Consider the following 22,587-nt stretch of genomic DNA (forward strand, 5'->3'; position numbering starts at 1 on the left):
AATTTCTGAGTGCAAATCCGAAGTGAAACCGAGTTTGAGGTTGGGAAACAAGAGCGAGTCGGACCAAAACTAGAGATGGACAGTTATTAGAAATAATGAAAATGCATGTCTACAGTCTAACGATAAGTCATCTTTAATCTTTTATTTAAACAAGAAATATGACAATATCTCCCTAATAAGTTCTTTCAAGCCCATATTTATTATCATATTTACTTATTCAAACTTAGTCACCACCGTTCCCCCCGTCCATCTCGATTCTCAGCCATCATTCAGTTTTTTTCCTTATTAAACAACTCGATAGTATATTGAACTAGATTAGAGGTTTTCACGCATATGCGTAAGCTAGAAAGATTGGAGTTAATGATCGGGGTTGATATCAAATGATACTATCAGTATTAATATCAAAAGATATATGAAATATAGTAAAAAATTGTTAAATATGTAATAAGTATGAAAGATAATTCTAAAAGATGAATTTCTATGTTGGAGATCTTTTCATCCAATTCTTTATATTGTTGTTATCCATAGGACCTGTCTAGTGAAATCAACCAAACCCTTTCTTTTTTTAAAAAAATTATAAAATGCAAGAGCATTATTAAAAAAAATCTAAACTACAATTCCTTAATTCGACCCAAGATGAGAACTTTTCTCATTCTTAGCTTGCTTGTTACTTCTTTAATTTCTTTTAAAACATATTCTATATCTTTTTTTTTCGGTAGGACCTGTCTGGTAAAATCGACCGAACCCTTTCTTTTTTTATCATAAAATGGAATAGCATTATTTAAAAAAAAAAATCTAAACTTTCAAAACACAATTCCTTAATTTGACTCAAAACTAATAATTTTCCTCTTCCTCAGCTTGCTTGTTACTTCTTTGATTTCTTTTAAAACATATTCTATCTCTTTCAATTTTCGTCTTTTCTTTCAATAAATCTTCCTTTTTAATTTTAATTGCTACCATTTACTAAAAAATTTGGGGTTACTTACTTGTTAAAAGTAGGTCGTTTTTCCAAATGAAATTACTTTTCTAGAAGTTAAATAGCCACTACACATTCTAGCTAACCCGCGTTGTGCGGGATTATGATCATGAAAAAAATATATTTTTTATATAATTAGATCACTATAAATATAAACTAACTTACGTTTGTAAAATTAAGTTTTGGATGATTCTCAAATTGGCAATTAAATGAAATGAATAAAATTATTTTAATCAAGATTATGATAATTAGTTATAATTACAATATAAATTTATCCCATGCATTTTGTGATTAACTTAATAATTTTATTAATTCATTTTGTTATGAAAGCTTCATTTATATTTTTATTATTAAGTTCTACGTTACTTTTATTTTTTCACATCAATTTAATATTGATTAATTAGTAAAAACTTACGATTATGTTCAGATGTTTATTATTTCATATTTTTTCCTTATTATCTTTTTGAAATAATAAGGAAAAATATAATAATAAACATATGAACATAATCGTGAGTTTTACTTCCCATGAAACATATGAGTTCTTCAAACCATTTGTTATTACATTAGACGAAGATTTGAAAATTTCTATGTTATTTCATTATGGTTAGTCGTTTTATATATACTAATTAAATTTATACGTGTACAACGAACATAATTTAAAAAGTAGCAATTCCAGTATTATTTATTTAGACAACATATGTTATTGATGTTAACCCATTAATTTGAATAAATATATACTCTACGATAAAAAATATACTTTTATGATACTTATACGTAATTTATAGTATCAATATAATAAAACTATCATTAAATATAAAACATAAATTTATAGCTCAAGTATGTCTCTCTATTTGACCAAATATCTCTGAGTAATAAGTAATAAGTAATATATTTTATTGTGCAAGTAAAAACTTGGCAAAAAACCTCATTGTGTTTTTTAGGCCAAAACTTCAACAGTTGGCTTTAAGAGACAAATACATAATTCGTTGCATATATTATAAAGCTACCATTTTTTTTGTGAAAAAATATAATCGTTTCAAAATTAATATATTAGAGATGTGCTATTAACGTTGTATATATATAATTTTGAGAGCATCATCATAGTCGAAAATTGTCATACTATTTAATTACTATTACATTATTTCAAAATCAGTAGATTAGAAATGTACTGTTTAAGATCATATTGATGTATATATAATTTTGACAATATCATCCTCGTCGAAAATAGTCTCGTTATTTAGTTTCTATTATGATTTTAAATTAATGGATTAGAGATGCGTTGTTAACACCATATAGTTGTATATATATAATTTTGAGGATATCATCGCTGATAATTTTTCTGCTATTTAATTTATTATTGGGGCCATGAAATTTGAGGAATTGAATTGATGGTCTGGGATACGAGAAGAAGAAAATTGGGTGAAAATTTAAAATCTCAGGAATGGCACTCTTCCTCTTGAATACGAAAGGCGGATTGATAAAATAAAAGAGATTAAGATGAATAAGAAAATTTGAAATTAACTGCTTGAGCTAAAAACTTTTTTTTATATATAATTTATAATGGCAGAACAAAATAGCATGTTTAATGAAACTGCGCTAAGTAACATTCTAAAATTGATAAGGTATTGTCATGTGTCAGATCCCTAATTCCCCATCCTTCATCCACCTTTGAATTATCCATAAGAGATGACTTCATTAATTAGAAATGTTTAATACAACAAAATATCTCAAAAAAATAAGGCCATGGTACATAGAATCATGTTTCAGCAATTAATTTCAAATTTTCTTATTCATCGTAATATCTTTTATTTTATCAATCCGCCTTTCGTATTCAAGCTTGGGAAACAATTTCGTTATTTTTTTTTAAGGCCAACAGTTCAACAACTGCCTTTAAGAGACAAACACAATTGTATATATTTAAGGCTATCAATATTCTTAGTTGCTTTTGTAAAAAAAACTATCATTTCAAAATTAATATATTAGAGATGTGTTGTTAATATTGTATTGATGAATATATATAATTTTGATAATATCACCACAGTCGAAAATTGTCATGTTATTTAATTACTATTATGATTTCAAAATTAATAGACTACAGATGTGTTGTTAAGACCATATTGGTGTATATATAATTTTAAAGATATCATCTTAGTCAAAAATAATCTCGTTATTTAATTTTTGTTATGATTTCAAAATTAATCGATTAGAGATGTTGTTAACACCATATTGTTTCATATATATAATTTTGAGAATATCATTGCTCAAAATTGTCTCGTTATTTAATTTATTGATAGGGGCTATGAAATATGAGGGATTGAATTAATGGTCTAGGATTCTTGGAGAAGAAAATTGGGCGATGAATTTAAAAGCTCAAAAATGGCACTCTTCCTCTGAAAGACAAAGGCCAATCGGTAAATGAAATAGATTAAGATGAATAAGAAAATTTAGAATTAATTGTTGAAACGTAATTCTATATACTATGGCCTTCTTTATTTGAAATATTGTGGTGCATTAAATATTTCTAATTAATGAAGTCATAGCTCATGGATAATTCAAATATGGAGAAGGTTAGGGAGCTAGGAATCTAACACGTGGTAATGCCTTATCAATATTGAAATGACACTTGGCGCAACCTAGTTAAATAATCTCTTTCATTTTGTCATTATATATTATACATAGATATGATTGTGAGAGTTATCTCCTTCTATGGCAGCAAGTCCTTTCGACTTTCATAAGTGAATTGGCAACGCAACATTACACATCTGTCGCATGCATATTTGTTGTGACTCGAAAGATTACTCAACGATTGACTTACTCTATCTTAGGTGACACATTTCTATACTTTGCTCCGGACATTATATATCCATCAATAGCTTCTTGTTCATTATCATTTTTGTTTTGCAGAGGTCATCTGATCTGATTGAACCGGTGAAGCCATATCACAGTACTTGTTTGAACCAATATATGCGGCCCAATGAAGAATGTGGGCCTTGGACGGTCGAATTTGGTCCATGTAAATATGAACTACAAATGGCTAGAAATCCACTCTAGGCTGCCCACAATAATAGGGGAATTATCGTGTGGACCGACTCGATTCGTCTCTCTTCATCATGCAAAGGAAGGATCCACAACAATAATTGACCGATCGGCTGAGTTCATTTATTCTTTATAAGTAATTAGATATCGCGATTCACTGCGTTGTGCAAATTTAAGAATGATGCACAAAAAAATGTAAACTTCTGGTTGGTATAATCCAGTCACCGGAAAAAAAAAAAATTTAACCAACCTGCATTTGACTTTTAAAATTGAATAGTATCCTTTCACGGAACATCAACGCTTCAAATCAGCGCTAAGAACATTCGTAATGGATCTATCCTTTGACCAACCGTGAGGCGGCAGAGAGGGCAAGTTGACTCGTTTGACTTTAGCAAGACAGATTACATATGGCCCATGCCTATAGGGCCCCTACTTAGAATTATATCACCACCGTCATCAATCAACGTCTTCGAATGCATACCGACATAATTTTCTTTTTCGTAAGCTTTGCTCTACTTATTATGATAAAATAAAAATAAAAATACATGAGCCTCACAATTGGGCTAGTCATACTGATAATTTTACAATGATGATTTGTCAAATATATATGAAGATAGCATTTTAGGAGAAGTAACTGTAAAATATTGACAGGTCGTAATTGAAAATTCAAATCCAAATACTATTGTGAAACATTTTTTTTTTTTTATAGAAATGGATGTATGGACAATTGGACGTGTACAATATTAGGGGTGTAAGCAAAAGTGCAAAAAACCAGCACCGCGAGAACCCGACCCAGCTTGAACCTAAAAGACCAAATGTCATTTACAAACTCGAATAGTTTTCTTTCTCGTATTCAATTCTCAGTTTGGATTTTGAGTTCAAAAAAGAAGGCTAACAGAGACCGACTTGACCTGACTGTGTGTATATATATATATATGTATAGATTATTTATATTTATATAAAATAATAAAACAGTACTCCAATTCCTCTGTCCCTCTTCCCTTAATTTCTTTTATTCTCTCTGCTTTGAGTATTTCTTATTGTATTGTTTAATATTTTGGAATTTAGGAATTGGGATTAATATTGATGATGTGTAGAATGATTGACACTAAATATTAGAGAAAATTTTTATCTTTCATTTTCCTTTTTAAGTCAGATTAATATGAAAATCGACCTTATAGTTGGCGATTTTTATTTATATTATTTAGTTATTGGACGGATTTTGCATGCGAAAAATTCGAGACTCTACTTTAAAAAAAAAAAAACTGTCCCGACCCGATGGTTTACACCCCTATATTACGTGAACACGCCACCGCCAAAATTCCAACCTTGTGTTGGATAGAGTTGGCCACCTTCCATCCACCCCGGCAATTTTAAAACGTTCCCCGTCGCCATCCCGCGCGAGTAAGCCCTCGTTCTGTACTCGCCGGTGCGTGCATTGAATCCGCGAAACCCAATTTCCCATTTCGCTCTCCCCAACAAATATATTTCTTTTTCGGTTATTTCCTCTTCCATTTTCGCTCCACTGACCCACAACAAACAGCATACCCGAAAAAGCTCACAGAAGAAGAGGAAAGACCTCTCCAGCTCTCCTCTTCTCGTCTCGCCGGACGTCGATGCTGTGGCTCCGGAGCTCAAGTCTGCTCCTCCGATCGCTCTCCGACTCTTTGACCGGTAAAGTAGCTCCGATTACGCTCCCGTGACAGAGTTCCGCAGTAGAATTTTGATCGGTTCTCTTCATCGATTGCTCGCTGATTCTTCCTGCTTTATCTGCGCTGCTTTTCCGTTTCTTCTTTAGCTGGATTCTCTTGTCTGCTAGTTTCGCTTTTGCAGCGATATCGTCTATGCAGACAGAATTTGCACCGCTTGCTTACTTCACTAGTTGCGATTCGAGAATTGAACTCTAATAATGTTTCTTAAGTGGTTGCTTGTCGATCGTTACGCTTATCTGGCCTCATGATTCATGGCATGTCATTTTGTTCTGATTTTTATATTGTTGTATAGTTTTTGATGTAATAGCGCCTAAAAGTTGCAGTCATCGACTCATCGTTTGAGTTGATAGCAGTGTTGTTCATCTGCATCAAGATTTTATTTTTCGATTTGGTTAAGTTTTGCAGAGGTAGAAGATTTCTTGTGATTTGGTTGTTCGATTGAATAGAATTGCACTCCGTAAGGACAACTTTGAGCCGTATTAAATCATGAATGCTGTTTAGATGCTACTCCGGCAATGACGCATTCTAATTTTTTTGATCTTCTTGCTGATGCTCTGCAGTAGTTTTAGTTTTAGCAGTCCGTGAGAATTGAGGCTTAGGATTTTCATTTACTTTTAGTGCATGAAATTTATGTAATATGTTGGTCAATCTCAGTTTGATCCAGAATGGTTCTGCTGTTGTTGCGTTCTTTAATTCCGATTTGTGTATATGAATGCTGTATGCTTTTTAGTTGTACAACGTGAACTCCAACCCTGTTGATAGACTAGTAAATGTTTCTCGCAAAGGAATTCAGAGTTGAACTCAGCTAGATGATTTTTTTTTGTATCTAGTATACTTTCCTTGTGAAGTGCGTCAGAGTTGTATATTGATTCAGTTGTCCGCCATTTTTCTTTACTGGTTTGTTTTTTCATGTTGCAGTGTGGGCTGCGATGCCACAACTACCAATACTTCTAGCCAATTAGTGGAGAGAAGAAACAGTATGGGAGGTTGCTGCTGTTCCGCTAAAGGGGCTCAACTGACTGCTCCTGCTGGATATAATTACGTTAGTAAACTCCGTTCCTTTACTTTTTTCTGAATACTATAAGAATGCAAATTGACCGCAGGTTTTTTAGTTGCTATCAGCTAACATAGTGATTTTTTCATAGCTGTAATGCGAATACTGCAATAAACGGCTGATTTTTTTCTCAGTTGATATCATAGAGACCCAACTTTTTCCTCGGATGAGTTTGAAGCCTAAATATGCAAATGAAGTCATGAGCAATTCATGCATATGATCCGGAATCTCCGTGACCTATTCGTGCATGTGACAATGATTTATAAAATTCGATCATTCAAATTCTATGAGTGCATTAGAAAGAACTCCGTTGCCAGCAGCTTAAATTCAATTGTTGTTAAAACCATTAAGATACGAGTCTGTTTACCACTACTTCAGCTTTTAGTTACTGGAGAGCTTCAGAAACAACTCTACACTATAACCAACATCTTTCAAGTTAAACAATTGCACTGACATGGTGCAACTAAATGAATTTGTCATTCTCCTAAGTCTTAACTCGGTGGAAATTTGATTCTATCTACAGTGCTCAAGAACAATAGAGGAGCAAGTGCCTCTACCAGCCCATGATGGAATCCCCCTCATTCTCTCTTCTGGGCTTTTGGTTGATACAAATCTGGACACTTCTATTCCAGACACTTACAGGTCACCGCCTGCACCTGCGCCATATGACATAGTCTTAGGGCACCCTCAAAATCCACCAGGGGCTGACAAAGTCTCAGGCGACAAGAGTGATGCAGCAGCTAAAACAGGTGCTACTGAGGAAACTGCTGCTGGTGAAAAAACTGAAGATAGTTCAGTCAAGTGTGATGACTTGAGATTGCCAGACTGCAAAGAGCAATCTGATTTTGATATCGAAAATGAAAAGGAGTTGGAAAGCAATCCCTCAAAATCTCTAGAGCCTGTTATTATGTCTATAGAGGAGTGTCCGACCTGTCTAGAAGGTATTCGTGCCCTTTTCATCTATCTAACACTTACCCAGATTTATCACTTTCCCCAGTAACCTATGTGATTACATCCTGCTGCCCAGCTCTGATTGCTGTGTATGTGATTTCTCTCTTTAGAATGAAGATTATGCAGGGGTAATTACCTTCCTCTTCTTCTGTGCAGAGTATGATCTGGACAACCCAAAAGTCCTTACCAAATGCGAGCATCATTTTCATCTTGCATGCATACTCGAATGGCTTGAGAGAAGTGATACATGTCCCGTATGTGGCCAGGTCTGTAAATATTTTGACTGCACCTTTCAGAGCAAGGAGAAGGTATTATATCTGACATCATGTCACTCAAAGACTGCTTTCATATTTGATGTGATGCAGGAAATGGTGTTCGATCCCCCTATCAGTTAGCAGCAGCAATTGCGAATTATGTTGGACCCTGCAGCAGAAGTTCACTTCTGCAGCAGTTGAAATTATGTTTTTGCACATTCAAGATTGCGGTTCTGTTCCACTTCTCGTGACTAGATAGATATGTCCCCTGTGATCAATTTTGCCTATGGAGACTGAGTTTTCATCTCATATATTTGATTGGTTTAGTCTGAAAGGAGAAAAAGAATAAGAAATCATAGGCTCATTCTTCACCATTCACATGTGTTATATCTGGAATTCAAGGTTAGTCGCTCAAGGTCCTCAGTGTCAAAAAAAAAAAAAAAAAGGAGGAAATGTTATTCGGGCAGTTTAGTTTAGTGAATGCATCATCGCTCTCTTGTTGTGAGGTCTATAGCGCTTTCTTGTTCATCGGCCTTTATACCAAATCATAGATTTTTTTTTTTATTTTTTTTTTACTTACACCTTTTGGTAGTGTCCCTGTTCTTTTAGGGGTGATATGATCAGTGCAGTATATACTGAAAGGATTGGATTATTGTCAGATTATTTGTGGACAAAGATCAACACTTTCACATTAAAGCTTTTATCGAATCACGCGGAACATTCTCCTTTTCTCTCTCCCTTTTTTTTTTTTCCCTGTGGAAACATGGAATGTTCTCGTTCACTTTGTAACATATGCTACATGCCAATGATGGCATTATACCTAGAGTCCCTATGATACCTGAATTGCGATGTTACTCTGGACCCGAATCATCCGATCCTAGTCTGGGCAGCACAATCGGTGCAAGAATCACGGATCTAGCAAGTTTCGGCCCGAGCATGGGGTCACTAGCGCATTTGTTTCCGTTCTTCATGATGGGATGTTTTGACGTGTATTGGTAGGGGGTGAAATGGCCGTTGCTTTGCTTGGATCCAGCTAACTATGATTGAGGGGAGGACAAGTCCAAGAAAGTCACAAATATATATACTTTTGTTTTGTTGGCAATTGAAGCGAGTGCGCTGTAAGCAACTTTTGCCGATTTCACCTCCGGATTCCAGAGGCCTCGTCTCAACAAGTTGTGTTGGGTGGTGGGAGGCCTTGCCTGTCTTTGCCCCCTTTAACTTTCACCTTTCGGTGCCTGCCGCCACTCCTTTTGTTTTCTTTCCTGCCTTCCTAGAGAGCTCCTTTCCTTTTGTCATCGTAAGGTCGGTATTTTTGATTCCTCTACATTATCGAGGGATCCTGTACTCGGTACCACATGACCCGATTAGAGGCTCAGATTGAATCGATGTACTTCCATGTGATTGGACCTTAGAAACACTCCCATCGGCATAACAAGTTAATTATTATCATTATGCTTTTCAAGAATGGTCCGGCTTTCATAAGAGCGTGTCTCTGTGTGCGTTTTGTCCATGACCAAAGCCTTCGTCGAGGATTGGAGATGGAATAAATAAAGCAAACTATGTATAACCGGGTCTAGAGATTTGATTGCCGTCGTCCGACTAATTTTATTCAGTGGATTAAGGCTCAAGAAAAGCGGTGGAGAAACTTATGATATGATATTCTCCAATTGGAGACTAACTGGGGGAGGTAATAATAATCCCAAATGGACAATAGCCCACATCTCCAATTCCTAATTCCTATTCCTTGCCTCGCGGAGAGATTGCGTGCCGGGTGGGATCAGTTAACTATCATGATGACTCCGACAAGCCACTTTTTATTGCAATTTTTTGAATTAATAGACCGAAATGGAGCAAAAGAAAAACAGGTTATTGAGAGGGAAAAAAAAAAAAAACAAATGGAGCTGTATATATCTATTTTGTGCGAATGAGGAATCTCTGGTAATAGATTCTTTATTTTCGGTGCAGGACAAAGTCATATTCTTTCATCATTCCCAATTAGTCATGACACTAGTAATTAAAGAATAGTCCTACGTTTGTCATCTATTAGATCACCGATATATAATATAATATCATATGATAATACATGATATATATATATATATATATATATATATTAGAGGAATCACTGGAATATTTGATTCAGAATAAAAGTTTGGTCTGATGTTGAGGTAACAAGATTGCAATCCAAGAATTCTGATTTCCTAACGCCATTAACGAAGATCAATTGATTAGAAAAATTTATACGGTGACCCGACGGAGCACATGAGGGCGCCCACACCTATGTTATCTGTGGGACTGCGTACGGGGCCTAGATCGGTATATAATATAATCCATGCCGATGGACGTTCACGAGTAGTCCACATAATCCCTTCTATTGATGTTAAGAGTTCTCTCGATGTTGAATAGGATTGGGGGGAGGGAAGGCGTGGCACAATCATATGCCGGTAAGATTAAATTTTAAATATATTATTAATATGTATTAGGCTTTTATGACTTAATATATTTTGTGATTTGAGTGAAATATTTAAAACTCGTTTGATTTTGCAATTTGATTTTAAGATTTTAACTATAATTTTAACTCTACTCACTATACAACAAAACTCAACAATACAATTATTACTTTTTTCTCTTCAATTTTTTAACCATTTAATTTAATTTTTAATAATAAATTATCTCAATTATTCATTATTTTTTCATACTTTTTCTCATAATTCAACATCATAATCATTATAAATCAAAACTCAACTCAACTCAACTTTAAAATCAAACACACTATTAATATTTTATGAATTTGTAATTAATATCTTTTTGATGATAGTATATAAAAAAATAAAATTATAAGGATCTCTAACTCCGTCTATTTAAAATAGCATATGCCTCCATTCTGAAATTACGAGCTAAAAGATACTCTTAGTTTCGTTTCTGTTTCAAGTTCCTCGTGATACGTGGAATATCATCATATAAAATATAATCATTACGATGCCCCCTTCGCACATATTTTATGGCTGGCTGCATTGATTTCTACGCTCTTTTGCTTTGCATTGCACCGATCTTAAAACCCTCAATTATTTCCCTTTTTTCTCCCTTAAAATTTATTAAGGATTTATTTATCTAATTATTTATTTTAAGCAGTCGATTTCGAGAATCCGAACACGTCTTTTAGGAAATTCCTGCCCTGACGTCGGGTCAAGTCTCGATTATTGTTGATTAACGATGGCCAGCAGGTGAGAGCCCCCATTTGAGTCTAACCCCTAAATTCCACATTTTACCTTTTAAAAAACATTTATTTGAGGTTTCACGTGTGGGATTTCTACAATCCTTTCGGTTTCTACTGTTTACATTTTTCTTCTTTTTTTGGGCTAGAAAAGTTTCTTTTACAGTATGAAATATGGTATTCGGAAGCCCCATATGGTTCATATTAATTCAATTCGAGCTGTATTAGTTTATTTAGAGGGAAAGTCATCTCAATATAAATTTTCTCTGTTCACAAAATTCGAACTCAAAATCATACTTAAAGAGAATACGCGTCAAACCACTTGAACTAATTCACATGAATAGAAAAATTTCTTTTTCTCAAGTTAAATATAAAATATACACCCACGAGAAATGATGCGGTTAATTAACTTTGCCATAAGTATGTAGATTTGACTGCAGTGTAAAATGGATCCATTTTGTTTTCTCCGTACCCTCTACGATATAGTAGATCTTTCAGTATTAATATTTTTCAACCTTATGTGAATTTAATTTATTTTTTTTAACTATCTATCCGTTATGCTCTTATATCACAATCATCAATACTGTATATGAATTTAGGCTATATGTTTTATAACTTTAATACTTTTTTTTCTACAATATTATACAACAAATTCATTAAGTGGTATTATTACATGCATTTAGCTATATTCAAATTCTTTTTTAAATGAAAAGTTGAATGTGATCTCAAATCAGTGAAATCAGTCAGTAAAGTTTTTCTGAAAATTCAAATGGAAGGATACTTCATAAATAAGATAATATGGGCATGGCATATGCCAATAATCCCACAACAAATATGAGTGCGTATTTTAATTAAGGCCTAATATTATCGAAAACGTTTCTTTGCGACGTAAAAATTATTTTAGATCACATCCGAAGTGGATAATATGTCCTCTTGAAAATGCATTAATATGTTGAGCACCTTAGGCCAACCATCACGAGTCGACCTCATCAGTTGTGCTCTCGTCGAGAGTGAATTTAAGATCGTCATATCTTGGAGGTGGTCATGATGAGTACCTAGAATAATACATTGACTATGACCATTTTGGTGAGCTTATAAAATCTAAAAATTGTGTACTAGATCAACAGTATTTTTATATTCTAATAAACCGTTCACTGTAAAATTATTTTAGCAATGATTATAAATTTATTTAAGTGGGCGTATTATTATATGTAAGGTACATGTTAATCATCACGATCCGTAAGTCTATCTACTTTTTTTTTTTTGGCTGAATCATAAGTCTATCTACTTAGCCAGGTATCCACAATACTATAAACTTTTTTATTAATTTAATGTTGATGTAATCTCAATTAATTTAATAACCCGTTGGATGGATGCCGAAGTGGCAGGGATAAATTTCTGCACAATTAGGTGGATTTGTATATATAAATATGTATGTATGTATGTATGGTACCCCATGTATGTCTCATCTAATTTTGCAAACGACATTTCCAATTGTTGTCAAATTACTGATGAACATGCAACAACGTATTGGTTTCGCATAAGGTGATAATTTGGTAATTACGAAGGTATTTTCCATGTGTATTTGCTCTTTCAAATTCAATAATCATTTTATTGGCAAAAAAAATTAAAGTTTCCTTTTTCGGTGGTTAAGGCCACAAATCGACCCTAACTTCCATGTGACAAGTCCACAGGTTTGGACCAATAGACTTTTAATAGGCATGACTATGTGAATAGCTCCCATGGCCTACACTACAAGGATGCAAGAAAAATACTCCATTGTCGAAACATCACCGGTTCTATTTCAAATTCTACGTTGCACAATCTAGTCCCTCTTGATTTCAAATTCTACATCGAAAGATTTTTTAGCCTTTACAGAAATTTCACTTTATAACTTAATACACTGCGAAATACACAATATTATATTTTTGTTTCCCTGCCATACAATATTGCCTTTACAGGTATAGGCAAATATATTATTATTATTATTAGAATTAGAGTAAACTAACAATTTGCCCATTCAGAAATCGTTAATCTCAAGTAACTTTTTACATCGCCTTTAACCTTGGCTAATTAAACGTACATCTTATTGGCCCTTCCGCCAACTACCATTAAAAATTGAATGGAAAACATTAAAAAATCATTTTTGATTCATTTTATGATATTTCTTAATTCTTTAATAATGTATTATATTATTTAATCACAAAATTTTTTTAAAAAGTGAAATAAAAAGAAAACAAACATTTTCTTCTGCAAATGACTTGAGATTTGAGAGGGAGGAGGTGTGGGGAAAACCAACGATGGGGCAACAGTCACGCGCCAATCTTGCCTCTAACGTCCAACACCTCTGGTGAGCTCTCCTTGGGGGTAGTGGCCGGAGTAGGTGTCCCACCACGATCAGCCTCTCTCCTTCCCTCTATCCCCTTTTTTTTTTTTTGTCTCTCTCTCTCTCTCTCTCTCTCTCTAATTTTGAAACGAAGAGAGAGAGGGATAGGGCAGATCGGCGGTAGGGGCAAGCCTGCCGACAACCGCCCCCTCAAAAGCCTCCGACAAGGTCACTCAAGGGGCGTTTACCGACGTGGTTGCCCCCATTGCTGATTTGCCCCCTCCCTCCCTCTCTTCGTTTCAAAATCGAAGAGAGAAGGGGGGGGGGGTACTCCCTTTCTCTCTAGAACATTCGGGAAACACGGAAAAAAAAAGCCACAAGTTGGAACAAAGGAGGATGACAATGAAGCTTATCGATTGCTCTAGTAGCTCGCCTCTCTGTTTCACGCGAAGAGATGACCAAATTGTCACATGATGGAATTTGATTTTGTTGTTCTTTTCTGCTCGTTCTCTCTTACTCGTTATTCTTGCTTTTCTCATTTCCTGACCAGATTTTGCTTCCATGGGTGGGCTAGTGGAATGGCGAGGTAATCGCTTGTGTCTGAAGCCACAGAGGGGGACGGGGGGTTGGCTCTGTGAGCTTGAAGAAGACGAAAGCTCAACGACAAGCTGATGAAAAGCTCCGAAGATGGAAATGGTGGAAGTCTGTAGCTTCAGACACATTTCCAACCCAGGCGAGGTGAGCAGAGCTCTCATAATCCATCGGTGACCTTCCATGGGTAGGTTGGGGGAAGGGCTAAGGGTCAACTGGGAGCTCCAACTTTGATACATCCTCTGTTCTCATATGTTAATTTATTTTTAAATTTTCTTTTGCTAATATTGAATATTCAACAGTTCATTGCAATAGAGATGAAAATTCACTTGCTATGTTCCCGAGACTTCCTTCGTCGGAATCTGAAAAAATATGAGAGCTTTCTTCGCTAATTGACTATTTTTTTTTATTGGAGGTAGACAAAAGAAGAGAAAGAATAAAAAAAGAAAGAAATTATGTAAAGAGCAAATAAAAAATGACAAAAAAAATAAAAAGTTATATCACATGATTCCTTCAATTTTTTAATGGGAGGCTAACATAAGAGTTCCTAAGTTGTACTTTTAAATGGTTGAGAGTTGGGTTGATGTAAAGAATTACTCGAAATAAGAATCAATATAACATTAATTTTTTGATGAGCAATTTATTAATTTACACTTATTATTATTATAAATACTTATGATTATCACAAAAAGGTATTTATTACAAAATATACATTGTATAATTGTTAATTTTTTTTCCTTTTTTTGGATTTTTTTTTGGCTTGGAATACATTGTATAAGGTTGATGTTTTGGTAATCACAGAGATTAATTTCCCTTCATTCGTTTTCTTGTCTGAACAACTTTCGAGAATTGGGTCTCCCCAAAGTAAAGAAAAAAAATAAAGACGGTCACATTGCACATCTCCTCCTCCTCCTCCTCCTCCTTTCTCTTCGTCCTCCTTTGCAAGACATCTCTCTCTCTCTCTCTCTCTCTCTCTCTCTCTCTCTCTCTCTCTCTGAGCTTCTTGCAGAACTCCTCACCAAATCCAAGCTGAACAAACCCAACACGACCAGGAAGGGAAAGGGGGGAAAAGCAGGGAACGGAAACAACCATGTCTTCCCCAAGCAAGCGCCGGGAGATGGATTTAATGAAATTGTAATAATCCCTCTCTAATCTTCTTTTTCTCTGGGTGTAATTTGTTCAAATCTTCTTCTTCTTCTTCTTCTTTTGTTTGTGTTCTGAAAATTTTTGCTTTTTTCCTTGTCTCTCTTTTGATGGGTTTGACTGATGCGGTGGTGATAGGATGATGAGTGACTACAAAGTGGAGATGATCAATGATGGCATGCAGGAGTTCTATGTGGAGTTCCATGGACCCAAAGACAGTATGATTTCAGTACCACCCACCTCTGATTTTTTGGTTTCTTGTTCTGTTTTTGCTGATCTTGATCTGCTTCTAGTCAAAATCTTCCAAACCATTTCTGATTCTATGCATCCCAGCAGCGGGGTGTTTCAATTTGGTCTAGTTCTCCAGCTGATTGGTTTGAGCTTGAATTCATTTCTGGGCAATAAAGTTATCTTGTTATGTGCAGACTTTCTTTAGACAGCAAGTCTGTTTTAGCTGTACATATCCCCTGACTTGCCTAATCTACCCTTATGAGCTGCAAAGTTTTCATATTTACAAGTTTTCCCTGATTGAATAAGTTGAAGATTTTAACCCTTCTTTTGTTAGTCTTTGGGTTTGATTTGAGTTTCTTCTTTTGCCAGGTCCTTATCAGGGAGGCTTGTGGAGGATAAGGGTGGAGCTCCCTGATGCTTACCCCTACAAATCCCCTTCCATTGGATTTGTCAACAAAATCTATCACCCAAATGTAGATGAGATGTAAGTTGTTGCCTGTGTTTCTTGAAGTTTTAGTCTTGCCAAGTTACTTTTGTTTGATCTTTATCAATTCGGTGCTTGCTCGGAATTACAGGTCAGGTTCGGTCTGTCTTGATGTTATCAACCAAACCTGGAGCCCTATGTTCGGTATAAACACTAACGCCCCGTTTGGATTCAAAGAATCCTGATTTTAACTTTAACTTTAACTCAACACACTACACAACAAAAATACACATTTCCCAATTTAAAAATTTTAACTTTAACTCAACACACTACACAACAAAAACACACATTTCCCAAGTCAAATTTATAATCATATCTCATTTGTCATTTTCCACAATCAAAATCAAAATCAAAATCAAAGTAACTTTAACTCTGAATCCAAACGGCCCTAGCTTTTTCTCATCCATTTCTCAAGTGTGTATCTCCCCCGTAAAATTCTCTTGTATGTTCCAGATTTGGTGAACGTGTTTGAAGTGTTTCTCCCTCAGCTTCTGCTGTACCCGAATCCATCTGATCCATTAAATGGCGAAGCTGCTGCGCTCATGATGCGTGACAAAGCCGCTTATGAACAAAGAGTCAAAGGTATTTGTCCCCCTTTAATCTTCTAGAGATGATTTACATTTTATTCTCTGCTTCTGTTCTACTTGTTTCTACTATACTTAATATCCAAGTCTAGTTAGGATGAGGAAACATAAGAAATGTACTTCTTGACTCTAGTGTTGTTGAAATGGAACTCTGGGAGGTATTGAATAATGAATAGTAGTGATTTATTGAATTGTTTTGCATAAGCTATTTACTGATATCTAAGATCTTAAGTTACTGATATCTACGATCTTAAGTTTTGTGTCGATCCATTCCCTATTGTTGTTGAAGATCAAAAGCAAAATAATGGCTAGTGAAGCAGGTCATTTAAAACAAACAAGTTTTAGTATAGACCTAAGAGGTATTTTATCTGCTTCATACTTCTACAACTTTGCTTGGAATGCCTAATATGCTCATACAGTAGCTATGTCATTTAAAAAAGAAGAGGTGGGGGGTGGTGGCGTGTGTTTTCGAGGGAGGGTGTGAGGGAAAGCCATTTCTAGCCATAACGAATCCTCTATGTGATAGCTATCATTGGGTACATTCTCTCTCTTTCTTCTACTTAATATTATGCACTTCTTACTTAAAGACATCGCATATGGAACAGTTTTATTAAATAGGTGTATGTGACTTGTTTTATCCAAAATAATTTTAATGCAACCTTTATGGGTTGATAGAGTTCATTGTTTTGCTTGGTGGAGTTTGAATACATCGCATACAATTTATTCCTTGAGATTTGGTGTTATGAATGCTAGAATGCTGTAGATTTGGTGTTATGAATGCTAGAATGCATTGTTTGTTCGCTGGGCGGTGTTTTTTTCATATTCTCTCTCTCTCTCTTTTTATTTTTTATTTTTTATTTTTAATCTTGGTCTCATTGGGTTTCAGCTTGAAAGAGCTTGTTACACCAATCCAATGTGGTGTTTTTATTGGCATAGACTCTCATTTTCTCAATGTGGTGTTTTTATTGGCATAGACTCTCATTTTCTCAATGTGGTGCAAGTAAACTCATCAAAAAAAAAAAAAAAAGGGGTCCAAGTAAAAGAAGTATCCTTGGAAGGCCTAAGGACTCTTCTTTGTGTACTTAATTTGCACTCATACAATGTGGCTCATGCTATTTATCTACCCCTCCAATGGTCTTTTAACAGAGTACTGCCAGAAATATGCAAAACCAGAAGACATCGGGGCTGCCACAGAAGAGAAATCGAGTGATGAGGAGCTGAGCGACGAAGAGGACTATGCGTCCAGCGACGAGGCGGTGCCGGGCCATCCTGACCCATAGGGGCACTAGCGTGATTGTATCCGGATCTGATGATCACCATTAGTAGGGAAAAAAAAGAAGAAGAAATTGTTGTTCTCTGTACATGATGATACTCTTTGCTCTTGGAAAAAGAAAAAGAAAAAAATGAAAGGGGTCTACGTGGGAGAATTCCACCGATCCTTTTCATCTCACTGGCTATTTTTCATCTTCCATGGAACCTCTGCTGCTGTTGTAAATTATAATTGTCTGTCTATTTGGATGACGCTTCAAGAAGTTTATTCATTCACTGCTGTTGGGTCTGGTCTGGAGAAGAGTTCATTTTCTTTGCTCTTTTTCTGGTGGCCAAGTAGGATGGGTTTAGTCAATGCGCGATAATTTTGGGCATGGACATGAGACAGCTAATCGTTCAGATATTGACATGGGGTTCAGGATGTTGTAGAAGAGAATCATGATTAGATCTAAAGCTTTGTTGAAGATTGCTCATAATCGAGCTGAATTTAAATAGCGTAGCTGAATGAAAATGTGCGAAAGTTGGGGCAAAAGCAAATGCGATTTGTTCTCCTCTCGTTCCTGTAATTGTTCTTACGATCAATAGAAGTCGTTATTCCACGTACACAATGCATTCGAGTCCTTGCAAGTTTCCCGTTCGTAATAATCATCTAGTCAGAAAACGGATATCAAGCAGTCTCGACTCAATAGATTTAGTGACTCATGGGGTTGTTAAGGTACATGGCACCCCCTTCTAAGCACCGGGAGTGGCTGCTGGAAAATGAAACCAGCGAAAGCACTTGATGGTCCATTATTGGCAATCTCTCTATATCAATCACGGTCAGGTTATACGGGTGATTTTCATCGCGAATTTGTAGACCGCTTTCGTCCCTCTCAAGAGAGTGCCGGAAACATCATTCTTCACAGTTCAGTAAGCAACATCCAATTCCAATATTCCTTCCGTTTTAGCTTCTCTCCATGCACCTCTTGGAAGTTGGAACAAAGGGAATAACAAGCAAACGCAGATATGATATCAGGGAGCAGGAGACATCGCATGCAAATGGCCCCTATAGCTCAGTGGTAGAGCGTCAGTCTTGTAAACTGAAGGTCCGTAGTTCGATCCTGCGTGGGGGCATTTTCCTTTTCTAACGCTTTTCTCTCTCTTTTTTTTTTTTTCGGTGTACAACCTGGTATCCAGAAGCTTAATGAACTCTCAACTAATTCAGTGGAGTCGGATCGGCCTATTAAAGGATAAATTATTTTTTTTCCCTTTCTAGCCCTCGATAAAATTCTAGTGGTCGTAGTTCATCCCGTAAACCATTCCAGTTTCAGTTACCTTATTGACTGAGCATTTTCTATTGGGTAAGACCATCCAATAAATTAGAATTGGGCCACCGAGTTATTAAGATCGCCTAATCTATGATACTCAAAACCCATTTATTGGCGGGCCTGCACACCCAAATGGAATTTGATTTGATCTCCTAGTCATTGCTCCGTAAAAATGCCCTCTCGAACAGGAACGAACGAATGTTGGATTTGGATCGAGGGGCCAAGGTCCTGAGGAAAGCATGCATAGGAATATAAATTTTTCGATTTAAGGGGAATGATTAGCTCTAATTTTTTTTTTAAAAAAATGTAAACTTCCTTTTTAAAGCGACAAAATTTCAGAGGGAGACGTACGATTGCTTCTCCTCAGTCCATCTCGGTCCAACCTGAGAGTTTCCTATCTCTGATATGAAATTTATGGAATCGTAATCGCAAGACAAGAGGATAATGTATGTTAGGGTCACCCAGCAGCCTTTCAGGGGGCTTAGGACTTTAACCCCGCCGATGGCTTCTCTAGTTGGTCGTGTTGGGTCAACGAAATTGCTTGTAATTTTAGTTAGGGATATAGAAAACGAACCATATCTCGAAGGTAAAAAGATAGAAAATATCTCTCATAAAGGAAAAGACATCACGTCTTGAGAGGATATCTCAGGGCCAAACAAAATTGACTTTTTTTTTATCTCTAACTTTATTACGTTTATAATATAAATTGGACGATGAGGATGTGGATGGACGGAAGAAGTCCAACTCATTGGTACGTATTTCACCTTCACGTGCCATATATGTATAATTGGTGGCCTAACTTCTACCCTTATTCTCTCCCGTTTCTCTTCCCTTTCCTTCCCTCCGCTCGCTACGTGCAAGCAGTTCAATCGTTTTTTGGAAGGATAAACCGAAAGTTCCTTTTTCCGGAAGTAAAAAAGCGCGATATAAATATAAGAGGGATGATCAACCGAAAAGACAACTTTAATTTTTCAGTTAGTCTTTAATCATCGGTCTGGTTACACATAATGAGTTGGTCAATGGAAGGCTTTACAATCAAAATCACAACCCTATAAAAGTGGTTAACATCATATATATATATATATCGGGCAAAGCTTAAAAGGGGTTGTTATAATGAAGGGGGCTTTCTTGAAACCTGCATATCATCAATAGATTTTCTTTCCTCTTCTGCTCTTTTGACTAGATAATTTCTTTCTTTCTTTTTACAATGTTGGATTAAAAGATTCTTTTTTTTTTTTACATGAAATAATGGGGAGTATAAATTAAATTAATGACGTGCCGACTGAGTGAATTATTATGGAGTTAGGCCTTTTTCAGCATATGGACTTTCAATCATATTCCCCTTTCATCTTTTCAGTCAACCACCACTCAATAGAAACACATGGCGAGTGATTCCCCCAGAAACACGACTTTTCTTTTTCAGCATATAGACTATGATTCCCCCACTTAATTCAGCTGGCAAGTCGGGATCGGAATTACGATTTCGAATTACGGCTTCATATCTGTTTTATTCGAAGTGAAATTTTCACTTATTCCCTCTGTCTTTGCCTGGCGAATAAACCGTATTTCTCCAATCTCGTAATATTCAATTCGACTTTTCCTTATATCCGCTTTTGTTTGTGAATTTTAATAGATCTACTTAACATTCCAGAAAAAAGAAAAAAGAAAAAGAAAAAAGAAAAAGACTTTTCTAAGCAATCTTTCTGGAAAACATCCTATCAAATGCTTGGTTTGCTATTTGGGGTGGGCCCACAGATTAAAAAAGTCTAATACATTTCGAATTGGAGGAGACAATATATATATATATATATATATATATATATATATATGCAAATGTATAGATGGGTTGAATCATTAGTTCATTCATGTCATAATTGTAGAAGAGCTTTTTAAATGGTCAAGTTTAGATTGGGGCCACGAGACTTGGAATGCAATGGGGGCTTCATCTGAGGATGTTGGATATCATCATCACAATTGCAGCCCTTTTAATTTTCTTTTGTAATTTATAGCATCTATTTCCTTCCCGCTGAAATTTACATGATCATAGTCTATAAATAAAAAAAAATGCCGCGTCAAGGTGAACCTATCATTTAAGCTAGTCATCCCTAGTTCTCTCCCTTTCGCGCTTTTGGTGCCACCTAATACTATTTTCTAATTTTAATTTACTCTTTTGTCTGAAATTACAATTAGCAAAAGCATCATTACTAATTTACCAAAATGTGGTTTTTCTGATAGTAATTTCGGATGGTATATACATATACATATAACATTATATCAAGAGAGCCAGTCAATAAACCGTTCATTACACGACATTGATTGAATAAAATTATGCATAATTTTGATATAGGTAAAATTATGCATAATTGATATATCAATTATGCATTAGTTAGGCTTTAATTTATTGTTTTATATAAGTAAAAAAAATACATGTAATATTCATAGTTATTTAAGAGTTTTGAATGTTTACGCTTGATAAGTCATAATAATTCGATTTCTCGAAAGTACAATTTTGATAATCTAATGAACACAAATGTAAAATACAATTGCCTAGGTAACCGGAAATCGAAATATCTAAACTTTTTTAAACCTGAATATAAAAGTTTAATCTTTTAACATGGGTTCTGTTTCATTTATTATAAGGTAAGCCATATAAATTGTATCTTGGGGATAATGTAAAACATGACGTATTTATCAATATTGTAGTAACGAAATGGAAAGAACATGATTACAAGTTAAAAGGGGAAAAAAAATCTCAATGGAATATGTATGATCAAAATTTTGCGTGAATCATTCACTTGCCTTCAAATATAAACAACTAAACACCTTATACTAGCAACTTGAATATCTGTTTTTTTACCAATCATATTAAAGAATTTCCAATATATACCTATGTTTGTATAAAATTAAAACAAAAAAAATGCATTTCATTGCATACTTATAGAATAAGGTTATGTAATAATGAAATAATGAATAAAGAATGAAAAATTGTTAAAGCATTTGTAAAAATAAATTCCTTTGTAAGCAAAAATAAATGCAGAATCTAAACGTGCAATATTTTAATAAATGATTTTTTTTTATTTCAAAAAGCAACTCATGTCAAAATCTTGTGCAATACATAAGTTTATACTATTGGAAATTATCTTTTTGACTGTAATAAAGCTAATTTAGAATTTCATTCAAAAGCCATCTTTCAAAAATGGACATCTTTTGGATGCCCAACAATTATAGACCATCGACAAGGGATTTCCCATGTGCGATACTTGTGGGAAATAATTAAAGATCAATATCCCAAACCACATTTGGAGAAGGATGTGTTTTACTCATGATTAAATAAAGTGGAATAATATTTATAAATTGGCATGGTCTCGTATGCATATTTTCTGTATTTACAGGCTACCTTTAAAAAAAATATATTTGGAAAATAGTAAATATCAGTTATCAATCTATGCAGTTTG

At 35.0% G+C, this 22,587-nt stretch overlaps 2 protein-coding genes and 1 non-coding gene across 3 annotated transcripts; all 3 read left to right on the forward strand.

The window, feature by feature from the left end:
* The first annotated feature begins 5,427 nt into the window (after positions 1–5,427).
* Positions 5,428–8,714, forward strand: LOC116206285 (probable E3 ubiquitin-protein ligase RHB1A). Its single transcript, XM_031539114.1, has 5 exons — positions 5,428–5,686; positions 6,643–6,766; positions 7,302–7,719; positions 7,886–7,995; positions 8,095–8,714. Exons 2-5 carry the CDS (start codon positions 6,704–6,706, stop codon positions 8,122–8,124), a joined length of 621 nt encoding a protein of 206 aa, XP_031394974.1. The 5' UTR covers positions 5,428–5,686; positions 6,643–6,703; the 3' UTR covers positions 8,125–8,714.
* Positions 8,715–14,969: 6,255 nt separating this feature from the next.
* On the forward strand, positions 14,970–18,114 carry LOC116205798 (ubiquitin-conjugating enzyme E2-23 kDa-like). Its single transcript, XM_031538457.1, has 6 exons — positions 14,970–15,248; positions 15,396–15,475; positions 15,858–15,972; positions 16,064–16,116; positions 16,426–16,554; positions 17,703–18,114. Exons 1-6 carry the CDS (start codon positions 15,205–15,207, stop codon positions 17,834–17,836), a joined length of 555 nt encoding a protein of 184 aa, XP_031394317.1. The 5' UTR covers positions 14,970–15,204; the 3' UTR covers positions 17,837–18,114.
* A 752-nt stretch (positions 18,115–18,866) lies between these two features.
* Positions 18,867–18,938, forward strand: TRNAT-UGU. Its single transcript has one exon. It is a non-coding gene; the product is annotated as a tRNA-Thr (tRNA).
* The last annotated feature ends 3,649 nt before the right edge of the window (positions 18,939–22,587 follow it).

This window comes from Punica granatum, chromosome 4, assembly GCF_007655135.1.
Source record: "Punica granatum isolate Tunisia-2019 chromosome 4, ASM765513v2, whole genome shotgun sequence".
Taxonomy (NCBI): Eukaryota; Viridiplantae; Streptophyta; class Magnoliopsida; order Myrtales; family Lythraceae; genus Punica; species Punica granatum.